Source organism: Choloepus didactylus, chromosome 3 (genome assembly GCF_015220235.1).
Source record: "Choloepus didactylus isolate mChoDid1 chromosome 3, mChoDid1.pri, whole genome shotgun sequence".
Taxonomy (NCBI): domain Eukaryota; kingdom Metazoa; phylum Chordata; class Mammalia; order Pilosa; family Megalonychidae; genus Choloepus; species Choloepus didactylus.
In genome coordinates, this window is record NC_051309.1 from 153,760,854 (window position 1) to 153,782,563 (window position 21,710).

The 21,710-nt window shown below is 39.1% G+C and overlaps 1 protein-coding gene across 2 annotated transcripts in view; it reads right to left on the reverse strand.

Annotated features, from left to right (window-relative positions):
• TBC1D9 (TBC1 domain family member 9) overlaps positions 1–21,710 on the reverse strand; it is a 157,958-nt gene that overhangs the window by 71,106 nt on the left and 65,142 nt on the right. For both annotated transcript variants that reach the window (XM_037830710.1, XM_037830711.1), the window contains exon 3: positions 736–854. In XM_037830710.1, coding sequence (XP_037686638.1) covers positions 736–854 — 119 coding nt within the window. The remainder of the gene's footprint in view (positions 1–735; positions 855–21,710) is intronic.

A 21,710-nucleotide genomic window follows, 5' to 3' on the forward strand; every position in this document is an offset into this window, starting at 1 on the left:
ACGCCCCAAGGGTTTCTTGCTGATGCTTAAGAGATTCTTAGAGATGCAGACAGAAGGATGTTTGGAGATGCTAATGTACAAGAAACCCAGAGACATTTTGGAGAAAGTCATTTTGAAACCAGAACCCCAGAACAAAGCAGCAGCAGATGTCAGCCATGTGCCTTCCCAGCCAACAGAGGTTTTCAGGATGCCATCAGCCATTCTTCAGTGAAGGTATACTCATGTTGATGCCTTAATTTGGACATTTTAATGGCCTTAGGACTATAACTTTGTAACCAAATAACCCCTCTTTATAAAAGCCAATCCATTTCTGGTATTTTGCATAATGGCAGCATTAGCAAACTGGAACACCTTCCTATACTGGATCCTGCACTGGAGTAGAAAAAAATGCTATAAAGGACATTATAAGTCAATTAACAAAATTGAAATATGTACCAAATATTAAAGTATAATATCAATGTTACATATACTGAAGTTGATAACTGTGGTTCTATTTTAGAGAATGTCCTTGTTCTTAGGAAATACACACTGAAGTATTTAGGGGGAAATTTTTCTCAAGTAGAGAGTGAATGAGCACACAAATGAAATAGTAAACAGGGTCAAATGTCAACAACAGATAAATCTGGGCAAAGGGTATATGGGTATGTGTTATACTATTCTTATTTGTATGACTTTTATATAAGTTTTAAATTACTCTCAGTTTAAAAGTTTTGTTTTGTTTTCAAACCCCACTACCTGTATTTTTCCTCTCACAAACGTGGTAATATCATTCTCATTTTCAAAGATGGAGAGAGTCTGCAGTAGGTTCTGCTCAAGCCATTCCCAGTGTTCAGTGATTTCTTTCCTGGAACCACCTGTATAAAAATGATAATAATGAGTGTCAGAATTTAAAGCAAAGAAATTAAAAATCCAGACTCCCTTCATCTATATTCAATTGCAACAACTCTGCCTTTGAAAACTTTTTCCCCTCCAGAGGAAAGGTTACTATTGTGCACAGAAGACACTTAAGGATGTGGCACCCCAAGAGTAAATATTGTGTTATATTCAAGTCTGATCAGGTAGGTTAGAACAGTCTTTCAGATTAGAAGGCAGCAACATTTTTTCAGATTCTCTTTTCTGGATTGGGAGGTGGGCACTACCCTCCTCTTTTCTCCCTCCTAGAACTTACATTTTACAGGCTAGCATAGATCTTGTTACGACACTTGGTTACAGTTGTTAAGCTGCAACAATATGAGAGCATTGGTATGCCACTGGAGATCTGCTGTAACCACCTCCTATAATGGGCAAAAAATTACCCTCACTCACTTCAATTATGAATGAGATGTGAAAATGGACTATCTCTAGGGAATAGCAGCCTGGCTCTCACCAGCACAGTAGCCTTGAAAGGTAATGAGATGAAATCATCCTTGCAGCCTTCGACTAAGTCACTACATTTTGGTCAGTAATAAAAAGCATAAATCACCTCGCTTGGCAACCTCCAAATTTAAACAATCCTCGCCTTGTAGCATATACAACCCTCACCCTGCTTCTGTTCATAACTGCAGGGCATAGCTGAGATAACATCAGGAAGTGGCTGCAAAGATACTGGAGTAATTTCCCTCCACCTTTTATATTGCTCTGAGGTTGTTAATGTTCCTACAGAAAACGGTTTGTTATAAATCATCCATATATCATATCATACATATAAATCATATGCCCTACTAGCTCCAGAATTAAAGAATGATTTTGTGATTCTACTGATACAACCTTTGGGCATCTCCTTAGATTTCCAGATTATCTTTTAAACTGATTTCTTAAAATCAGAAGACAGATTTCTGTCTTCTCTCTGTTCTTTGTCACCATTGATTCAAGACATTTCAGAATCTCACTCTGATGCCTGACAAAGAAAGGCAGAAGGCACAAATGTATCTACAATTATTCTCAGAACTGCAGCAGCAGAACTTTGATATCTTAGGAAATGAAGGTGTGCTTGGTGGGGGTTCAGATCCACTCTTTGAGGAGAGGCAAAACAAAAGAAAAAAAAAAAAAAATCCAAGTTCACTTTCTTACTGTAAGTGTAAACACCAAAACTGCCTACATGGAATGCTTATGCAGAGGATGACAGCAGATTTCTTACTGGAGAGGCAGCCTTGTGGAAACACTAAAAATAGATTGTCTTCTTCCCAGGCTTTCTCATGGCTCACTCATTTAGGACTACCACATATAGAAATAACAGAATGGCTCTATACTATGATCTCATGGCAAGAGCTGGCACTCAGAATACTGGTGTCCCCAGCACGCTCTGTCACCAGCCAGATGCGTAACTTGAGACAGTTTGCTTAATTTCTCACTGTCTCAAATTCTTTACATGTAAAATGAAGATTAATGGGAAAAACAAAAACAAACCATCATCCGTCTCAGAGCAATGCTATGAAAATCTGCAGAAATACTTTGAAAAGTATACCCTTTACAAATGCAGAGTACAATGCTTATTTGGAATATTTAGGGAATGAGTCATTTTGGGGTTTGCCAGAGAACTTTAAAACACTGTAAACTTTAAAATTTGAGTAGTGATTTCCAGTCAACCAAGATGGTGGCATGAGATGCCCCAGGGATCCGTTCCCCCACAGAATTTTTGAACAACTAGCAAAAACTGGAAGAGCCATTTTCCTCAAAGCTCTGGAAAACACTTAGAGAGTCGCAGTAACTGGGTGAGTGCCAAGTCAAGAAAATGCAACTTAAAAACAGTAGGAAATGCTTCTGGCACCCTTGCTGGTGACTCCCATACTCCCGCCTCAGCACAATGTGGAGCCAGCCTATGCTCTCAGTGTGGGTCCCTGGCCCCATTCTGGAGGGAGCAGAGTAACCCCTATGTACATACTTGGTGCCTGTATAACAGTGACAATCTATCTGGTATCAGCCTGAGTCTCTGGGTCGCCCTCCCATTACCTGCCCTGAAGGCAGAAGCAGCTTGCAGACAGATACATCAGTGTAAGAAACAATCAAATTCCAGCAGCCTGGGGCAAAAGATTACCAGCCTTAAGATATCTACAATAGCAGCTGCAGAAAGGAATGAAGTCCTGAGGCATGCATCAAGGTGAATGAATCTCGAGGACGTTATGTTCAGTGAAAGAAGCCAGAAACAAAAGGACTGATATTGTATGGTCTCTATAATATAAACTAACTGTAAGAGCAAACTCTGAGAATTAAATTCAAGAACATAGGTTATCAGAAGATAGAAAGTGGGCAGAGATTGAGCAATCGATTAAGGTAAGAATGTTCAATAAGGCTCATTAGAAAGGTTCAGAAATGAATAGTACAATATTTTAAGTGTAATTAACAAAGTGGTGTGTGAGTATGGTTGAAAGAGGAAGGATAGAGTCATGTATGTCACCAGAAGAAAGCCAGACAAATGTAATATCCTTTCATTAACAGTAATAAAGGCACTATACCTTTGTCAAAAACGGGGGTGTAGGGGTTTGGGAATTTTTTTTTTCAGAAGAAATGAGAATGTTCTCATACTGACTGTGTGGTGAATGTATACCTATGTGATTATACAAGAAGCCACTGATTGTGCACTTAGGATGAATAGTATGGAGTGTAAACAAAACTGTTTCTTTTTTGTTTTTTAAAAAGAGATAAGCAAGGCAAGCATATAAATTATGTCTTACCTGTAATTAACATAACCCCAGTAAATGTGTAAAGGTGAGACAGGACAAAGCTTTTAATATGGTTGGTGACTGATGACCCCAATATAAGTCAACTGGCAAATGATTTTTTTTCCCTGAAAATCGCTTCATTTAGAAAATGCTTAAAAGAAATTGCGACCTAAATCATAAGCTTTTACACTAGTCACATTTATTCCTGAGTTTTAGCTGTTATTCCTAATTCTGACATGCTATGCTCTTTGCATATTACCTGGCAGTTCCCTGGAACATTGGGTATCTGTGTGACACCTGAGGCTCAGAGTTAGAGTTCTGCGACTCTGAAAGTCAGCATTACTCCCTACGGCAACTGTTAAGCCAAAAACAGATCAGACTTCAAATAAAGATATGAATGAAGCTGAACTGGTTAGGACTAAGGTAAATTAGAATACAGGGTAAAGGATGATATTGTCTCTATTTTAAAACTTCAACTTCTGTGTGAGACCAAAAGAAGAGATGTATATTTTGTCTAAATACACATTTTGTCTAAAATTTTAATTTTCTGTAGATATTCCCATGTCTGGTCAGTTTATTTAAACAACCTAATTACATAGAACCTAGAATACGGAATGAGATCCTGTTATTCTGTACAGATGAACATAATACCCTGATACATTCCTGAGTAAATTGGGCAGAAAATAAAAAAAAGTATATGCAAAGCCCCTTGAGAGACTGGAGAAAAAATATGGAAATATTAAACTTCCCCACCTGGGGAATTCCTGATATTCTCTCAAGCATCAGGGACTACCAATTTAAAAAGCCATGCCCTAGATCTTAAGGCTTGCTCTTATGGAACTTATTTCTTTAATGGTGAAGCTAGGCCTACTTACAATTATGCCTAAGAGTCACACCCAGATAACTTTTGTTGCTCAGATATGGCCTCTCACTCTCTAACCTAAACTCTGCAGATAAACTCACTATCCTCCCCCCAATGTGGGACATAACTTCCAGAGGTGTAAGTCTTCCTGGCAATGTGGAACATGACTCCCAGGGATGAGCATTGTAGGACTGACAATGCCTTTTTTCTCTTTGATATTTAATAATCTAATTATTAAGTGTCTTGGTGTAGATCTATTTGGATCTATTCTGTTTGGGGTATGCTGCACTTCTTGGATCTGTAATTTTATGTCTTTCATAAGAGATGGGAAATTTTCAGTGATTATTTCCTCCATTATTGTCTCTGCCCCTCTTTCCTTCTCTTCTCCTTCTGGGACACCTAAGAAACACCTAAGACACACCTAAGACATGTGCTTCATATTGTCATTCAATTCCCTAAGATGCTGCTCATATTTTCCCATTCTTTTCCCTGTCTGCTTTTTTGTGTGGAGGATTTCAGATTTCCTGCCCTCTAGTTCATGAATCTTTTCTTCTGTCTCTTTAAATCTGCTGTTATATGTCTCCATTGTGTTTTTTATCTCTTGTATTGTGCCTTTCATTCCTGTAAGTTCTGCCAATTGTTTTTTCACACTTTTGATTTCTTCCTTATGTTCTCCCAATGTCTTCTTTATATCCTTTATCTCTTTTGCCATATCTTCCCTCAACTCATTGATTTGATTTTGGGATTGATTTAGGAGATTTGTTTGTTTAATAATTAGTTGTGTCAATTTCTGTATCTCAGTTGAAGTGTAAGTTTGTTCCTTTGACTGGGCCGTATCTTCATTTTTCCTAAGGTGACTCAAAATCTTTTGTTGTCTAGGCATCTGGTTTCCTTGATTACTCCAATTAGATTTTCTGAGACCAGACAGGCCCAGGTCCCAGGAGGAAGGTGTAATCAGTTTCAAGTTGCCCTGAGCAGCAGAGTGTCAGACTTTCCCATGAGGACTCTAGACTCGCTGTGCTTTTCCTCTCCTGCCCAGCAGGTGGCGCTTGTCAGCCTGCAGCTCCCCACCAGGGTAAAAAGGTGCAGTTCCTTTACTTCACAACAGACCAGTCCTGGCCAGGGGCTGAGGGTGTCAGAAGCCAAGCTTAAGTTGTTTCTGGTTTGTTTCTTTTCCCCCAGGCCCTGGGGTCTGAGTTCCCTGAGGGTGGGCCATGATCTGAGCTGGGCTCTGCCCGCTTCTCGTAGGAAAGATACATCACCTACAAAGTTATCTTCTACATTTGAATTCCTCCTTTGACAATTTCTTGACCAAAAGGGGGAAAAGAAATGAAATAAAGTCAAGTTTCAGTGGCTAAGAGATTTCAAAAAGAGTCGAAAGGTTATTCTGAAGATTACTCTTACGCAAGCTTCACCAAGATATTGCAAGTTACCACATTGTGCCAAGCCCCAACCAACAGTATTCATGAAAACCCTAAAGAATACCCTGGACTCTATATAAGACTCTATAAATGTTTAACTTACTAAGTTTATTTTTTTAAAAATTAAAGCCTCCAGATTGCTCCTATGCCACATAAGCCCTGAAACCCAGAGGCACCAGTCTCCAAGAACATCAACCAGTTTCATTCCTCTACCCCATAATGTTGACACCCTTTTTCAGCATGAAGAAGTTAGAATGGTCATTGCCAAGATATCCCTGAAGATTAAGAGAATGACCAAATGAGAAGGAGGCGTTGTAACTGAGAAGTTAGGATTTAAGAAACAATATGACTACTGACTCATTATATAGACATTTCTTTTTAGTTTCATGAATATTAGAATAGGCAGAAATAAATACCTGAAATTGTTGAACTGTAACCCATTAGCCTGATATTTGATAATGACTGCATAACTAGATAGCTTTTATCATATGACTGTGTGAATGTAAAAACCTTGTGACTGACACCCCCTTTATGCAGTATATGGTTAAATGAGTAATAAAATAAAGACATGCAAAAAAAGAGATATCTACAATAAAGCACCAGGAAGAGAGGAAAACTCTATTTCATAGGGTGAAGAGGGGCATTCAGATATGTGTAAACTGGGGAATTCCTAACACCAGGGACACATGCTCAGGACAAGGCGCAGCTCAGAAAAGACAGAGAGGATCCTGCACTTTTATTTTTAATTCCATTTTATTGAAATATATTCACATACCATACAATCATCCACAGTGTACAATCAACTGTTCACAGTACCAACATACATTTTGTATTCATCACCCCGATTTTTGAACATTATACTTGCTCCAAAATAAAAATAAAAATAAAAGTAAAAAAGAACACCCAAAACATTCCACCCCTCCCATCCCACTCTATTTTTCATTTGTCCTCATTTTTCTACTCATCTGTCCAAACTCTGGATAAAGAGAGTATGAGCCACAAGGTTTTCACACTCACACAGTCACACCAGGTAAGCTACATAGTTATGCAATCACCTTCAAGAATCAAGGCTACTGGATTGCAGTTCGACAGTTTCAGGTATTTCCTTCCAGCTATTCCAATACACCAAAAGCTAAAAAGGGATATCTATATAGTACATAAGAATGCCCTCCAGAGTGACCTCTTGACTCCATTTGAAATCTCTCAGCCACTGAAACTTTATTTTATTTCATTTTGCTTCCCCCTTTTGGTCAAGAAGATTTTCTCAATCCCATGATGCCAAGCCTAGGCTCATCCCCTAGAGTCAAGTCCCACACATGGGGTAGGGCAGTAAGTTTACCTGTTGAGTGGGCTTAGAAAGCGAGAGAGAGAGAGAGTCCATATCTGAGCAACAAAGAGGTTCACTGGGGGAGACACTTAGGCACAATTATAAGTAGGCTTGGCCTCTCCTTTGCAGTAATGAGCCTCATAAGGGCAAGTCCCAAGATCAAGGGCTTGGCCTACTAACTTGTTAGTCCTCAACATTTGTGAGAATATCAGTGGTAACCCAGGTGGGAAACTCCAACATTTCCACATATTTCCCCAGTTCTTCAGGGGTGCCCTGCAAATATATTTTCATTCTCTGTCCAAATTACTTCGGGATGTACTGGAATTTCAAACTAACCTGTACAAACCAGATCTTACTTCCTATTCAAAGTTCCATGTAATTACAGTGTTACAAGTTAAATTATTTAGCATGGTGCTGCAGAAAATACAGATAATGCACCAAATAAACATCTCTTCCATTGGTCTCACACAGAAGTTGAAGTTTTAAAACACACTCAATATCATCTTTTACCCTTTGGCCTGATTTGCCCTAGTCCTAACCACATCTGCTACATTCATACCTCAAATTGAAGTCTGGACTCCTTTTCAGCTTTTTTAACAGGTGCTGTATGCATTAATACTGAAATTCATAGCTGCCAAGCTCCAGCTCTGAGTTTCAGGTGTCCCACAGATACCAAAAGTTCCAGAGACCGACCAAATTATACACAAAGAGCTCATCATCTCAGAATTTGGAGATAACTGTTACAACTCAGGAATAGATGTGGCTGCTAAAAGAACTTACAATCTAGAGACCATTACAATAAGCTTTCCCTGATAACCTATGCTCAAGATTCAACTCTCAGAGTTTACACATTATAGTTACTCCATATTAGTGAGGCATTATAATGTTTGTCTTTTCGTTGCTTGCATACTTCACTCAAAATGCTATCCTCAGGATCCATTCACCTAGTTGTGTGTCTCACAGCTTCATTCCTTCTTGCAGCTGCTCAGTATTCCATTGTACACACACACCACAGTTCACCATGCTGTTCATCAGTCAATGTACCCTTAGGCCACCTCCATCCATTGCAAATCATGAATACTACCACTATAAACACTAGTGTGCAAAATGTACATTTGTGGAGGAGGAACCTAAGATGGAGACTAGGTGAGACAGAGAAAAAGCACCTCCATGGAAAACACTAGATAAAAAACCAGAAAGGACCCAGAACACCACTTCCAAAGTAGCACCAGCCGGACAAGTTCTGCTAAAGCCACAGGGAACATGCGTCTGGTGAAACCAGGAGTCTGCATTCTGAAATGAGTGAGTGAGTAGGCTGATCCGTCAGCGACGCTGCCTTGGGGGGAGATGCTGGGCTGGCGTTTTTTTTTTTTTTTTAAAAAAAAAGAAAGAAGCCCAGGAACAGCTGCAGATAAGACGGGAGCGGTCTGGACTAACGCCTTGGTGTCTGGGGTGGAGGATACCCCCTTCCCACACCCACTGCAGATTGTCTCGGGTCCAGGGAAACAAAGGGGAGAAACCTAACCTCGCGGCCATCACCCCAGTGGGCGGGGCTGCTCCTGCCTGGGGCTGAGCACACAGCACGGAGCCGAAAAGAGAGGCCCAGTCTCGCAGCCGTCACCCCAGCGGGCGGGGCTGATCCTGCCCGGAGCCGAACACACAGCACAGAACTGAGACAAGAAACCTAGCCTGACAGGGAGTCTTTCCCGCAGCACCGCTCACACGACACAATATCGGCCGTGGACAGTGGCCTTGAATACACCCATGGCTGATTGTCCCGGAGCTGGGAGAGTGGAGCTGTGCGGAAAGGGGGAAGTTAATGCGTCCCATTCAACCATCTTTAAAGTGGGCTGGGAACGCCCCTACACAGCCCGGCGGCCCAGGGCTTCCCTGGAGGCCGGCGCTCACTTGTGATGTGGCATGGCCCTCCCCCCCTCAACAGAGGTCCTGGAAAAGCACAGCAGGGAGGGGGGAGCTGCTCGGAAATCCCAGGGAACCTACACCAATACCAAGGACTTTTGTGTCAGCGGCAGAGAACAGCCTTAAATCTCCGGGAACACCTGGGAGGTCTGATTGTTAAACCTGCCCTTGCTCCCTAACCACTCAGGCACACGCCCCTCATTGAGGGCAGACAGCACCGACAACACACCCAAATTAAGTGCAACAATTGGACCCCAAAAGAATCAGATCCCCACATAACACAAAATTGGGGAGAACTGACTTGAGGGGAATAAGTGACTCACGGACGCCATCTGCTGGTTAGTTAGAGAAAGTGTATGCCACCAAACTGCAATTCTAACAAATTAAAGATCAAGTAAAGCAAATGCCAAGAGGTCAAAAACAATAGAAAATCTTAAAGCATATGATAAAACCAGACGACATGGAGAACCCGAACCCAAACACTCAAATCAAAAGATCTGAAGACACACAGTTCCTGGCAGAATTAATCAAAGAACTACAGACAGGCAAAGAGAGCATGGCATGGGATATAAAAGACTTGAAGAAGAGCATGGCACAGAATATGAAAGACATAAAAAAGACCCTAAAAGAGCACAAAGAAGATATTGCAAGAGTAAATAAAAAAACAGAAGATCTTATGGAAATTAAAGAAACTGTAGGCCAAATTAAAAAGACTCTGGATACTCGTAATACAAGATTAGAGGAAGTTGAACAACAACTCAACCTCCTCAAGGAGCACAGAACAGAAAATGAAAGAACAAAAGAAAGAATGGGGAAAAAATTTGAAAAAATTGAAATGGATCTCAGGGATATGATAGATAAAATAAAATGTCCAAATTTAAGACTCATTGGTGTCCCAGAAGGGAAAGAGAAGGGTAAAGGTCTAGAAAGAGTATTCAAAGAAATTGTTAGGGAAAACTTCCCAAACCTTCTACACAATATAAATACACAAAGCATAAATGCCCAGCGAACTCCAAATAGAATAAATTCAAACAAACCCACTCCAAGACATATTCTGATCAGACTGTCAAATACTGAAGAGAAGAAGCAAATTCTGAAAGCAGCAAGAGAAAAGCAATTCACCACATACAAAGGAAACAACATACGACTAAGTAATGACTACTCAGTGGCCATCATGGAGGCAAGAAGGCAGTGGCATGACATATTTAAAATTCTGAGAGAGGAAAAGTTCCAACCAAGAATACTTTATCCAGCAAAACTCTCCTTCAAATTTGAGGGAGAGCTTAAATTTTTCACAAACAAACAAATGCTGAGAGAGTTTGCTAACAAAAGACCTGCCCTACTTCAGATACTAAAGCAAGCCCTACCGACAGAGAAACAAAGAAATGAAAGAGAGATATAGAGACTTTTAACAGACATATATAGAATATATTACATCCCAGGTCACTGGGACACACGTTCTTCACTAGTGATCACGGATCTTTCTCCAGAATGGACTGTATGCGGGGACATAAAAACAAGCCTCAATAAAATAAAAAATATAAAAATGAATTTGTTCAAAGAACATTCTCTGCCCACAATGGAATACAAATAGAAGTCAATAACCATCAGAAACTTGGAGAATTCACAAATACCTGAAAGATAAAAATGAGGGGGAGATAAAAACATACCGGACAATAAAAAGCTGAGGAACTTCATCACCAGTAGATCAGTCCTAAGCAGGCTGAAAGGAAGGGACACTAAACAATTGACTGAAACCACATGAAGAAATAAAGATTTCCAGTAAAGATCACATGGTAGATATAAAGACCAATACTACTGTATGGTTGATTTATAACTCCACTGTTTACTTCCTACAGGATCTAAAATACATAAACTGTAATGATAAATTAGTGGTTTTGGACTCAATGTAAAATATGTAATTCTTGACAAGAACTACATAAAGATGGGGGAATGGAGGAGTATAGGAACACAGTTTACATGTCCTATTGAAGTTAAGTTGGTTTCAAAGAAAAACAAGATTTAAGAGGTTAAATTTAAGCCCCATGGTAAACACAAAGAAAGTATCAAAGAATATGACCAAAGAGATGAAAAGTAGAGTAGGGGTTCCAAGAAGTGGCAGAAGGGACAAAGGGGGGTTAAGAAATGAGAGTAGGGGTTTTGGTTTGGGATGAAAGGAAACTTCTAGAAATGGATGGTCAGAAGGTGATAGCATTGCAACATTCTAAATGTGATTAATCCCACTAAGGGAATGCTAGGGAGGGGTGGAATAGGAAGATTTAGGCTATATATATCTTTCCAAAATTGAAAAAAAAAAAATAAGACAGTCTAAATGAACGACAATTAAATGCCAAGGATGATCCTGGACGGGATCTGACGCCAGAGGAGAGGAGGCTCAAAGGGACACAGCTAGGACACAAGAAGAAAAAAAAAAAAAAAGGAAATACAGAATGTAAGCTTTATATCAATGTTGAATTTCTTGAACTTCTTAGCTGCGTTTAATGAGATTGCATAAAATAATGTTCTTGTCCATGGGAAAGGTATATGTGAATTATATTGCCTGTTCAAAGATATGTGCAGCTTGCTCCCATATGTTCAGAAGATAGAGCAATAGATGATGGGTGTTAGGGAGGGAGGAAGGAAGGGAGAGAGGGAGGGAAAGAAAGAGTGGTGTGACAGGATCTTAAAGGTGATGGATCAGGGTATCGGGGGAGGGGGGTCAGGGTATGATGGAGTTCTATGTAGGGGGTTTGTGCTGTTTTTACAACTGTTCCTGTAAGATTGAACTTATTTCAAAATAAAATCAATTATTAATAAAAAAAAAAGTAGCTTATGAGGGGTAACAATGTGACTGGGAAAGCCATATGGTCCACACTCCCCTTTGTCCAGTGTATGGATAGATGAGTAGAAAAATAGGGGCAAAAAAAAATAGGCACCCAGTGTTCTTTTTTACTTTAATTGTTCTTTTTCACTTTAATTCTTATTCTTATTTGTGTGTGTGTGGTAATGAAAATGTTCAAAAATTAATTTTGTTGATAAACTCACAAGTATATAATGGTACTGTGAACAAGTGAATGTATGCTTCGTATGACTGCATGGTATGTGAATATATCTCAATAAAACTGAATTTAAAAAACAAACAAACAAACAAACAAAATGTACATTTGTGCCCCTGCTCTCAGATCTTCCAAGTATATATCCCATAATGAGGTTGCAGGACCTTATGGCACCCACATACTTAGCTTCTTGTGGAACCACCACACTGTCCTTCAGATAGGCTATACCATTCCCTCTCTCCATGTTTTCTCCAGTACTTGTATCCCTTTGTTTTATATTTTTCCCTGCAATTTTATAGAGATATATTCACATACCATATTAGCATCCACAGAGTAAATTGAATCGTTCACAGTATCATCATACAGTTGTGCATACATCACCACAATCAGCACTTCAACATAGTCATTACTCCAAAAAGTATTTTTAAAGAATAATAAAAAAGATTTAAAAAATTACAATACATTATAATACAATAAGGTCAGACAATAATACCACTACCAAGAATCCCATATCCGTCCCTTACATCCCCCTCTCATAGACATTTAGCTTTGGTATATTGCCTTTGTTACATTTAATGAAAGCATATTACAATGTTATTGTTAACCACAGACTGTAGTTTGCATTGATTATATTTTTCCCCCAACACCATCCCTTTTTCAACACCTTGCAAGGTTGACATTCATTTGTTCTCCCACATATAAAAACATTTTTATATCTGTACATTCAGTCACCATCACTGACCACTCCATGTTTCATTTAATTATACAGTCCTAGTCTTTATCATCTATCTTTCCTTCTGGTGTCATACATGCCCCTATCCCACCTCTTTCAGCTTTACTCACAGACACCTTTGTTCAATGTACTTAGAATATTGTGGTACCATCACACAGTATTATGCTATCCATTTCTGGATCTATACAAACAATCCTGCTGAACATTCTGAACTCCTTCAGCATCAAATGCCCAATCTCTATCCTCTTTCTATCTTGTGACAGCCTGTGTTCTCAGCTTTAACTCTCAATGTTTGCTCATTAGTGTTAGTTCATATTATTGAGAGCATACAGTATTTGTCCTTTTGTTTCTGGCTAACTTCTCTCAACAAAACGTCCTCAAGGTTCATCCAAATTGTTATACGTTCCATGTCTTTTTTCTGTCTTACAGCTGCATCATATTCCAGCATGTGCATATTCCACAGTTTGTTTATCCACTAATCCATTGTCGGACATTTGGGCTGTTTGCATCTCTTGGCAATCATGAATAATGCCGCTATCAACACAGGTTTACGAATGTCTGTTTATGTCTTAGCTTTCAGTTCCTTTGAGTATATATCTAGTAATGGAATTTCTGGATCATATGGCAACTCTGTACGTAGCTTCCTGAGGAACCGCCACATTGCCTTCCAGAGTGGCTGCACCTTCTACATTGCCACCAACAGAGAATAAGTGGGCCTCTTTCTCCACATCCTCTCCAGAACTTGCAATTTTCTGCCTTTTTTTTTTTTTTGGATAATGGCCATTCTAGTAGGTGTGAGATGATATCTCATGAGGTTTTGATTTGCATTTCCCTAATAGCCAGTGAAGTTGAGCATCTTTTCGTATGTTTTTCAGCCATTTGTGTTTCCTCTTCAGAGAAGTGTCTATCCATGTCTTTTGCCATTTTTTAATTGGGTTGTTTGTCTTTCTGTTGTTGAGTTGAAGGATCTCTTTATATATGCTGGATATTAAACCCTTATCTGATATGTGGTTTACAAATATTGTCTCCCATTGCGTAGGCTGCCTTTTTACTTTTCTGACAAAGTCCTTTGAAATAAAAAAGTATAATTTTGAGGAGATCTCATTGATCTATTTCTTCTTTCAATGATTGCTATTTGGGTGTAAGGTCCAGGAAACCACCTCCTATCACCAAGATCTTTAAGATACTTCCCTACATTTTCTTCTAAAAGTCTTATGGTCTTAGCACTAATGTCTAGGTCTTTGATTTATCTCAAGTTAATTTTTGTATAAAGTGTGAGACAGGAGTCCTCTTTCATTCTTTTGGATATGGCTATCCAGTTCTCCAAACACCATTTATTGAAGAGGCTGCTCTGTCCCAGATGCATAGGCTTAACTGCCTTATCAAAGATCAATTGTCCATAGATGAGAGGGTCTATTTCTGAACACTCAATTCAATTCCATTGGTCGGGATATCTATCCTCATGCCAGTACCAAGCTGTTTTACCACTGGAGCTTTGTAATATGCTTTAAAGACAGGTAATGTAAGACCTCCCACTTCATTTCTCTTTCTCAAGATATTTTTGGTTATTCAGGGCACTCTGCTCTTCCAAATAAATTTGGTTATTGGTTTTTCAATTTTGCAAAGTAATGTGTTGGGATTTTAATTAAGTATTGCATTGAATCTATAAATCAGCTTATGTAGAACTGACATCTGAACTATATTTAGTCTTTCAATCCACGAACACAATATTTTCTTCTATTTTTAAGGTCTTGTTTGATTTCTTTTAGCAGTTTCTTGTAGTGTTCTGTGTGTAGGTCTTTGTGGCCTTCATTGTTTATTCCTAAATACTTGATTCTTTTGGTTGCTAATGTAAATGAAATTTTCTTCTTCATTTCCTCCTCCCATTGCTAATTATTTGTGTATCAGAACACCACTGGCTTTTGCATGTTGATCTTGTAGCCTGCCACTTTGTTGTATTCATTTACTAGCTCCAGTAGCTTTGCTTTAGGTTTTTCTGGATTTTCTACGTATAGGATCATGTCATCTTCAAAGAGTGAAAGTTTTACTTCTTCCTCTCCAATTTGGATGCCATTTATTTCTTTTTCTTGCCTAATTGCCCTAGCTAGAACTTCCAGCACCCTATTGAATAACAATGGTGACAGTGGGCATCCCTGTCTTATCCCTGATCTTACAGGGAAAGTTTTCAGTCTTTCCCCATGGAGTATGATATTAGCTGTGGGTTTTTCATATATTGCCTTTATAATATTGAGAAAATTCCCTTCTATTCCTATCCTTTGAAGTGTTTTCATCAAAAAAAGGATGTTGAATTTTATCACATGCCTTTTCTCCTTCAATTGAGATGATCATATGGTTCTTCTGCTTTGATTTATTGATGTGGTGTATTACATTAATTTATTCCTTGCACAGCTTGAATAAATCCCACTTGGTCATGGTGTATAATTCTTTCAATGTGCTGCTGGATTCAGTTTGTGAGTATTTTGTTGAGTAGTTTTCCATCTATATTCATTAAAGAGATTTGTTTATAATTTTCTTTTTTGTAGTATCTTTGTCTGACTTTGGTATTAGGGTGACGGTGGCTACACAGAATGAGTTAGGTAGCTTTCCCTTCTCTTCAATTTTTTTGAAGAGTTTCAGGAGGACTGGTACTAATTCTTTCTTGAATGCTTGGTAGAATTCACATGTGAAGCCATCTGGTCCTGGGCTTTTCTTTTTTGGAAGTTTTTTGATGAATGATTCAATATCTTTACTTGTGATTGGTTTGTTGAGGTTGTCTATTTCTTCTCAAGTAAATGTTGGTTGTTCATGCTTTTCTAGGCAATTGTCCATTTCATCTAAGTTGTCTGGTTTATTAGCACACAGTTGCTCATAGTATCTCCTTATCGTCTTCTTTATTTCTGTGGTCAGTAGTTATGCCTCCTTTCCCATTTCTGATTGTATTTATTTGCATCCTTTCTCTTTCTTTTTCCTTCTTTCTTTCTTTCTCTCCCTCTTTCTTTTTCTTTCTTTCCCTTCCTTCCTTCCTTCTTTCTCCCTCCCTCCCTCCTTCTCTTTCTTCTTTCCCTTCCTTCCTTCCTTTCCTTTCCTTTCTTTTTCTTCCATCCCTCCATCCAACCCTCCTTCCTTCCTTCCTTCCTTTCTTTTTTGTTTGTTTTGATTAGCCTAGCTAAGGGTTCATAGAATTTATTGATTTTTTCAAAAAACCAACTTCTGGTTTTGTTTATTTTCTCTATTGTTTTTCTGTTCTCAATTTTATTTATTTCTGCTCTAATCTTTGTTATTTCTTTCCTTCTGTTTGCTTTGGGGATAGTTGCTGTTCTTTCTCTTGTTCCTCCAGGTGAACAGTTAATTCCTCAAGTTTTGCTCTCTCTTCTCTTTTAATATAGGCGTTTAGGGCAATAAATTTCCCTCTCAGCACTGCCTTTGCTGCATCCCGTAAGTTTTGATATGTTGTGTTTTCACTGTCATTTGTCTCGATGTATTTACTAATTTCTCTTGTAATTTCTTCCTTTACCCACTGGGTTTCTAAGAGTGTGTTTTTTAGCCTCCATATATTTGTGAATTTTCTGACTTTCCACCTGTTATTAATTTCCAACTTCATTCCATTTTGATCTGAGAAAATGTTTTGTATAATATCAATATTTTTAAATTTGTTGAGACCTGCTTTGTGACCCAACATGTGGTCTCTATCCTGGAAATGATCCATGAGCACTTGAAAAAAATATGTATCCTGATGTTGTGGGGTGTAGTGTTCTACAAATGTCCGTCAAGTCAAGTTCCTTTATCGTACAAGTCAACATTTCTGTTTCCTTATTGAAGTCTCCAACTATTATTGTAGAGGTATCTACTCCCTTCAGTGTTGTCAGCATTTGCCTCATGTACTTTGCAGCACTCTGGCTCGGTGCATAAATATTTATGATGTTATGTTTTCTTGATGAATTGACCCTGTTATTAATATATAGTGCCCTTCTTTGTCTCTTTTAATTGTTTTACATTGGAAGTCTAATTTGTGTGATATTAATATAGCTACTGCCACTTTCTTCTGGTTGCTGTTTGAGTGAAATATCTTTTTCCAACCTTTCACTTTCAGCATATTTTTGTCCTTGTGTCTAAAGTGAGTTCCCTGTAGATAGCATATAGATGAGTCCTTTTTTTTAATCCATTCTGCCCATCTATGTCTTTTTATTGGGGAGATTAATCTATTAACTCCCTCATTTCTGAAGAACAGTTTTGCCATATATAGAGTTCTTGGTTGGCAGTTTTTCTCTTTCAGTATTTTAAATATATCATACCACTGTCTTCTTGCTGCCACGGTTTCTGTGGAAAAATCTGTACATAGTCTTATTGAGCTTTCCTTGTATGTGATGGATCACTTTTCTCTTGCTGCTTTCAGAATTCTCTCTCCCCTTGACATTGGACAATCTAATCAGTAAGTGTCTTTGAGTAGGTCTATTGGGATCTATTCTATTTGGGGTATGCTGTACTTCTTGATTCTGCAATTTTATGTCTTTCATAAGAGTTGGGAAATTTTCAGTGATCATTTCTTCTATTATTCTTTCTGCCCCTTTTCCCTTCTCTTCTCCTTCTGGGACACCCATAACACGTATATTCATGAGCTTCATGAATTCAGTTCTCTAAGACTCTGCTTATATTTTTCCACTCTTTTCCCTATCTGTTCTTTTGTGTGCATGATTTCAAATGCCCCATCTTCTAGTTCACTGATACTTTCTTCTACTTCTTCAAATCTGCTGTTGTATGTCTCCATTGTGTTTTTCATCTCTTCTATTGTGCCTTTCATGCCTCTAAGCTCTGCCCTTTGTTTTTTCAAGCTTACAAATTCATCTTTATCATCATTCAGTGTCTTCTTTATATCCTTCATCTCTTTTGCCACATTTTCCTTCAGCTCACTGATTTGATTTAGGAGATTTGTTTGAACAACTTTAATTAGTTGTTTCAATTCCTGTATCTCAGTTGGAATGTTAGTTTATTCCTTTGGCTGGTCCATATTTTCATGTTTCCTAGTATGACCTGTGATTTTTAGCTCTCTAGGCATCTGATTTTCTTGATTAGTTTATTCTGGAGCTCATTTTCACTCTTTTCCCTAAGGTTTTCTTGTTGGTTGGCTTTGTTCTCTACCTGTTCTTTGGCATTCAGTTCAAATTATTCAACATAGCTTCTGTTTAGTTGATCAGGATTTTTCACTTCTTGTTTCTCTGGTTCTTCCCTGCCTCTATGTAACCTTTTTTTGAGAGGTTCTCCCCAGATATGATTAACCCCAAACAGATTTTCCCAGGCCAGACAGGCCCACATCTCAGGAGAAAGGTATGAAGTTTCCCTGAGAAGGAGACTCTGCAGGTTGTCAGACCCTCCTGTGAAGCCTCTAGACTGTGCTTTCCCTATCCTGTCCAGCAGGCGGTACCTGTCAGCCCACAACTCCCCACCAGTGTAAAGAGGTACCATAGGTGCCTTTAATTCTCTGCAGACTATCCCTTCCAGTGGTGTGGCTGACTCAAGCTGTTTTCCTTTTCCCAGCCCCTGGGATCTGAGTTCTCAATCTCTCTCTCTTGTTTTTTTTTTTAATAATTCAATGTTATTGAGATATATTCACATACCATGCAGTCATAGAAAGCGTGCAATCAATTGTTCATAGTAACACCATGTAACTGTGCATCCATTACCAAAATTAATTTTTGAACATTTTCATTACCACACAAACAAAACTAATAAGAATAAAAATTAAAGTGAAAAAGAAAATTTAAGTAAAAAAGAACACTGGGTGTTTTTGTTTGTTTGTTTGTTTTTGTTTTTGTTTTGCCCCTGTTTTTCTACTAATCCATCCATATACTGGACAAAGGGGAGTATGATCCACATGGCTTTCCCAATCACATTGTCACCCTTCATAAGCTACATTTTTATACAATAGTCTTCAAGATTCAAGGGTGCTGGGTTGTAATTTGATACTTTCAGGCATTTACTGCCAGCCATTCCACTTCATTAGAACCTAAAAAGGGTTATCTATATTGTGCATAAGAGTGCCCACCAGAGTGACCTCTTGGCTCCTTTTGGAATCTCTCTGCCACTGAAGCTTATTTCATTTCCTTTCACATCCCCCTTTTGGTCAAGAAGATGTTTTCCATCTCACGATGCTGGGTCCAGATTCCTCCCTGGGAGCCATATTCCATGTTGCCAGGGGTCTTTACACCCCTGGGTGTCAGATCCCACGTAGGGGGAGGGCAGTGATTTCACCTTTCAAGTTGGCTTAGCTAGAGAGAGAGGGCCACATCTGAGCAACAAAGAGGCACTGAGTTCTCTTAAGGGGAGCTGCTAATTGAGCTGTGCCCCCACCTTTTCTTGGGGGCAATTATGCCCTTTAGGGAATTGTTTCTCCCACTAGACTCATTGCTTTGTCTCTGAGACCTATCTTAGCTCTGCCCTTGCCTGGGTCCAGCAGCCAATTGCAAATATCTGAGGTCTTCTATAATGAGCTACTTAGAATAGTTACTTAAAAAAAAAAAATCCCTTTTCAAGGCCTTTCCCCAGCCCTCAAGTTTTGTCAGTCCCAGTATAGACCATTCAAAGATACACCCTTTAGGCTATTATTTCTTTCACCTGAATAGTTACTCTCAGACAACTTTAATTCTGCCCTAACCTGGGACAGTGCTGAAGCAGGAGCTCTGGAGAGCAAGAAAGGAAAAGAATCAAAAAAAAGAAAGAAAAGAAAAAGAAAATCTTTTCAGAGCAGAACCCCAGCTTCCCAGGTTTGCAAGCAAGAGCCCGAGTTGGTACCCATTTCCATGTGCCCCTTTTTCTTGGAGCCCAGCCCTTTTCCAGTATTCTGAACACCTTCAACTCCAGAAGTCTCTGTTTTTTAATTTGCTGTTTTTCTTAGCCCCACCTCCTCTCTGCCAGGCAGAGTCCTCCAAGTTCCTTTTGTGCCTGCTCTTGGTTTATCTGTGCTTATAACTTTTATTCAGCCGTCTGAATTTGCTAATTAATTCTGCATTTAGGGCCAGGTTGAGCCCCCCTCCTTGCTCCCAGCACAGATTGTTTCTTTTTCCATGGGAGAACCAGTTCCAAGACAGTCTGCTATGCCTAGGAGGAACGGGCACCAGCCACCTGGCTGGGGAAATTTACAGGTCTTTGCTGCAATCTCAGCCATTCCACCCATTCCAGATTGGTGTATGATGTGTGACCAGTAACTGAAGTCCCTGAAATGGCTGTTCCATACAGTTCCTGGCTATTTACCAGCTGCCCTAGAGGAGTAATTAAATTTCGCACCTCACCACTCCACCATCTTGCTCCGCCCCCAGAACCCAGCACTTTTGCCTTGGCCAACTCTTCTGGATAGAATGGCTAAACTCTGGAAGAGAACACTGCCAACACAGAGCCAATTTGCAAAACTGTGAAAGGTGTATTTTAGGATGGCTGGTTTTTGTTAGCTCCTGGCACTCAAGAGAATCTCTGTCATATCACTAGCTGGATATAAACTTAAGGAAGAGACATTTCAGGGACTAAATTCCAGGGTTAACACTTGAAAATGTTAAAAGGTACAGTGTGCAACAAAAGATTACAAGACAAACAAAGAAAGAGGAAATAATGGCTCATACAAAGGAATAAGATAAAACATTGGAAACCATCAACAAAGACAGACTTTGGCCATTGCAGGTAAACACTTTTAAAAAATGATCTTAAATATGCTTAAAGAACTAAAGGAAAACATAATGAAATAAGCCAGACACAAAAGGACAAATATTTTATGATCACGTATGAAATAATTAGAACATGCACATTCATAGAACAGAAATTAGAATATAGGTTACCAGGGGAAGGGGTAGGGATGGCAACTGGGGAGTTAATGCTTAATTGGTATAAAGTTTCTGTTTAAGGTGATGGCAATGTTTTGGGCACTGATGGAGGTGATGGCAGCAAACATTGTGAATGCACTGTGAATTGTATTCTTGAAAGTGGTTAAAATGGGAAATTTTAGGTTGTATTACCAGAATAAAAATTTTAAAAGCCCATAGAACTGTATAACACAGAGTGAACCCTAATATAAACTTCTGACTACAGTCAATACTATATAGCCAATAATATAATTATAATAATATTTTTCATCAGTTGTAACAAAGGTACCATATTAATGCAAACTTTTAATAAAAGGGAAAACTGTGTGGGGGTGGGTAGGGGAGAGTATATGCAAACTCTATACTTTCTGCATAATTTTTCTCTATACCTACAACTGCTTTAATAAAAAATGTTTTTGAGTATCAAACGGAAAATTTTCTAAACAAATTGAACCCTTCCCTACCTATAAAAGGGCACTGCCATCATTAGCTGTGATGTGCTGTAGGTACAGATAGAGCCCTGCACAGAGTAAATGCCAGTCATGCATGCACCTTCCACCCAGCTGCCCATTCTGGGGACTGTCAGATGTACTCCACCTTAAGACAAGAGACACTCCTGGAGACCCACAGGACTACTGAGCTTCTGCATATCCACTGGGCACGATTCCCAGTCCATGAATTTGCCTCTCATCTGATCCTGCCTACATTGGCCTTGGATGTGCCCAACAGATGCTGGTTTTCATACATGACCTCAGCTCAACCAGAGCATCTTCAAATAGTCAGCTATGTATTCTCAGGCTACAGGATTGAAAAGTTGCTAACACCATTGTTTCCCCATCTATTGCCTTCTCTGCTGCCCCAGTACCTCCTGTTCTCCAGTGCACCCCACTGTCCATCATTTTCATAATC